At 56.7% G+C, this 3115-nt stretch overlaps 1 protein-coding gene across 1 annotated transcript; it reads right to left on the minus strand.

Annotated features, from left to right (window-relative positions):
* Positions 1–375: 375 nt before the first annotated feature.
* On the minus strand, positions 376–1770 carry PPP1R3G (protein phosphatase 1 regulatory subunit 3G). The gene has a single exon (XM_054164194.1). The coding sequence runs from the start codon at positions 1712–1714 to the stop codon at positions 842–844; it is 873 nt and encodes a 290-aa protein (XP_054020169.1). The 5' UTR covers positions 1715–1770; the 3' UTR covers positions 376–841.
* Positions 1771–3115: the final 1345 nt, after the last annotated feature.

The following is a 3115-nucleotide window of genomic DNA, read 5'->3' on the forward strand; positions in this document are numbered from 1 at the left end:
ATTAAGGAATACTGAACTCTGGGTGAGACAGGCACCAGCTTTGACTTCACAGTGTGAAGGTGGGTGGCACTAAAGTTCTCCTGATCGACCTTTAACTCCTTTAACTCTTCCTTCATGCTGGTTGCAGAATTGTCAGTTGTGTGAAAAGAAGTCACCAGTCTATTTTAAGAAAAAGCATTTTTGCACAAGTCCCTGTTGGCTGCTCTTAGCCAGATCTAAGCCTGGGGAAGGCAGGAAGCGGTATGGAAGTGTGCTGAATGACAAAAACCAGAGCAGCCCAGTCCAGCCCCAGATCCAGCCCCAAAACAGGCTGCCTTCCTGCTGTTCAGAGCCATCACCAGCAAGGGTGGGGTGGGCACACACGTCTGTCCCAAGTCTGAGAGACGTTCACAGCAGTGCATTGTATCATGACAGTTCACTGAACTAAAAAATAATGACAAACCAAGACAAAGCGAACAATTGATGTCACAGCCCTGAATGTGAGAAGGGAAAACTGGGATCCTAAGTTCAATATGCGGCAAACGGAGTTTTTACACAAGTTCCTTGTGCATCTCTCACTGATGAGGCAAGTGAAGTCAAGCCCAAACCAAGACCTCAAAATTCACTTCAAGAGGGAAAAAGCAAAGCCCACACTACTCAGTCTCCTGCTCTCCAAAACCAAACAGAAACCAGTTCCACGAGCCACAGCAATGTGAGTCTACACACATCCACCTTTCACTAGTGAACCCAAAGCAACCACTTAAAGACCACCAGATTTGGCGTAGTCCCCGGGACAGGTGCCTTGGCCCTCCGATCAACGGACAGCGGGTTGCACGGCTAACCGGCCGGCTCCTGGCTGGCATCAGTATCGGGGTGCAGCAGGGCTCGGCAGGGCGGAGGACACAGGGCCGATCGCGAGTAAGCCGCAGCACCTCAGGGTGTAGTTGCGGCCACCATTGTTGTCCCAGGACTCTCCGTGCGGGCTTCTGTAGCGGATGGCGAAGTGAAGGGCCGAGCCCTCCCTCAGGCTCGGCGGGACGCACAGGCTGAAGCCGTAACGCTCGGCCGGAGGGTCACCCGCAGCCACCGGAGTCGGGGGCAGGGGCACTGCCGGGACGTCTACGAAGGAATGCCACTCGTTGAAGGTATACCGCACAGTCACCTCCTTGGGGCCGGGGCACCCGAGCACCTGCACCGTGCCCCGCACGTCGGTGGGGGCCGAAGGCCGCCCCAACCGCTCCAGGCAGACGCGCTGCCGCCGCAGCCGCTCGGCGCTGGGTTCCCCGCTGTCGGGGAACTCGGGCAGCAGGCAGAGGGCGGGCGGCATTGCAGAGTCCTGGCCCGGCGGCCGGTCCCGCTCCTCGGCGGGGGGACTCTGCAAGCGGGACAGCGCCGCGGGGGGCACCTGTGGCTCCTCGACCTCGCTGAAGTGCTTGACGCTAGCGAGGCTCAACCCCAGCGAGTCGGCGAACTGCACCCGCTTCTTGCACTTGCTGCAGCAGCCTTCGCCCGCCGCTGTTTCCTCCTCCTCCTCTTCCTCCTCCTCCTCCTCCCCCTCCTCCCGCCGCTCGCCGGGGCCGGGGGCCGGCGGCCCCCCGCCTTGCCGCGGCTCCAGCAGCACTGACCGTTCCCCCGCCACTTCCCGCCCGGCGTCGCGGGGCAGCGTCGGGGCTGAGACGCGGAGCCTCCGCTCCTCTGCTGCCAGCTCCTGCCGTGGCCGTGCGGGGCTCGCCATGGCCGGGCGCCCCACTGGGCCCGTCCCGGCCGCCCCTATGGCGGTAGCGGACGGGCCGGCACCGCTTTATCCAGCGGCCCCACCACAGGCCCCGGACGGGGGGCGAGTCCCCTCCCGCCCCTCAGCGCCTGGGCCGGAGCCTCCCCGCAGGGCTGGGGCGACCGAGGGCGGGGGCGGGACCTCCCAGAACGGGCAATACGGAACCAGGGACGGGTGGCCCCGCACGTCCTCCCGCCCGCAGCCCGGCAGCCGTTACCAGGGCGAGGTTAAGAGAGCTGCGAGCAACGCTGTCAGGAGTTACGGGCTTTGGGGAAGAGATGGGGAGAAAAGAGGAGAAACCACAGAGTGTGTTTCTCCACCCGCCGCCACCACCGCAAAGTCGGGCCGAGGGGAGACCCGGCAAAGTCATGGAGCAGGCTTCATCGTTATTATAATTAATTGTCATCATCTTCATTAGTATTTAGGTTTCCATCGCAGATACCCCAAAGGAGAAGCCCAGAGGGTGAGGATGAAGCTGAATGTCGTCCAGCACCACGCTGGCATCACCGCCGTGCCCCTGGGGCAAGTACGACCAGGTCCTGCCCCTGTGCCGTGATGGTCGTCAAACGCCTATCTCCTGCATCATAGAGAACTCCCACACACCCCGGATTTTATGTTTGAATTACTTTCCACGCATCCTAACCACAGAGAAACGCTTTGAGACTTGAGCTGGAGGGCAAATCCCTAAAGGTAAAAGGAACACCAAAGTCATTCACTATTTGAAGTGTGATCTATTGTATAAGAAAACCTTTTAAACCAGTTTTTTTTGCCCACACTTGGTACCAGTATTATTCTGCTTGTGGAAAATAAAGCCCAAAGGCTCAGGATGCACATACGTGTGCACAGGTACATGCTGTGAAGGTCCAACTGTCTTCAAAGTTTTCACTTAAAAACAAACAAAAAATCAAGGAGGAAAAAGCCAGCATTTTAAGCAAGCACAGAGAAGTAGAATCTCCCCCAGTTTTATTTTCTCAACATGATGTGTCATAAGCAGCATCCTTATGAGACCCTTCTATTAGTGAGATCTATATCAGAGTTTTCCAAATTTAACTCGCTCCTTTGCGTGTACCACTGCCGTTGTCTGGAGGTACCGAGGACTGCAAAATTACCACATTATCACATTATTGTGGAAGAGACACAAAAAAGCATGTAACAGTACTTTCTGAAGCAGTACACTTGCAGTATGCATTTATCAGGGGGTTTGTGTATGTTTTGCATAGTTTGTTTTATTTTTAGCTTCAGTTTGGTTGCCAAAAAGCAGCCTCTCAACATGAGTGCCTACAGTGCAGGCCAACTGAGCTTTCAGGCTGGGTCTCACAGGGAAATAAAGCATCAGAAGCATCACTGAGCAGATTCCTCCAC

The sequence above is a fragment of the Dryobates pubescens genome, chromosome 9, assembly GCF_014839835.1.
Source record: "Dryobates pubescens isolate bDryPub1 chromosome 9, bDryPub1.pri, whole genome shotgun sequence".
NCBI classification, from domain to species: Eukaryota; Metazoa; Chordata; class Aves; order Piciformes; family Picidae; genus Dryobates; species Dryobates pubescens.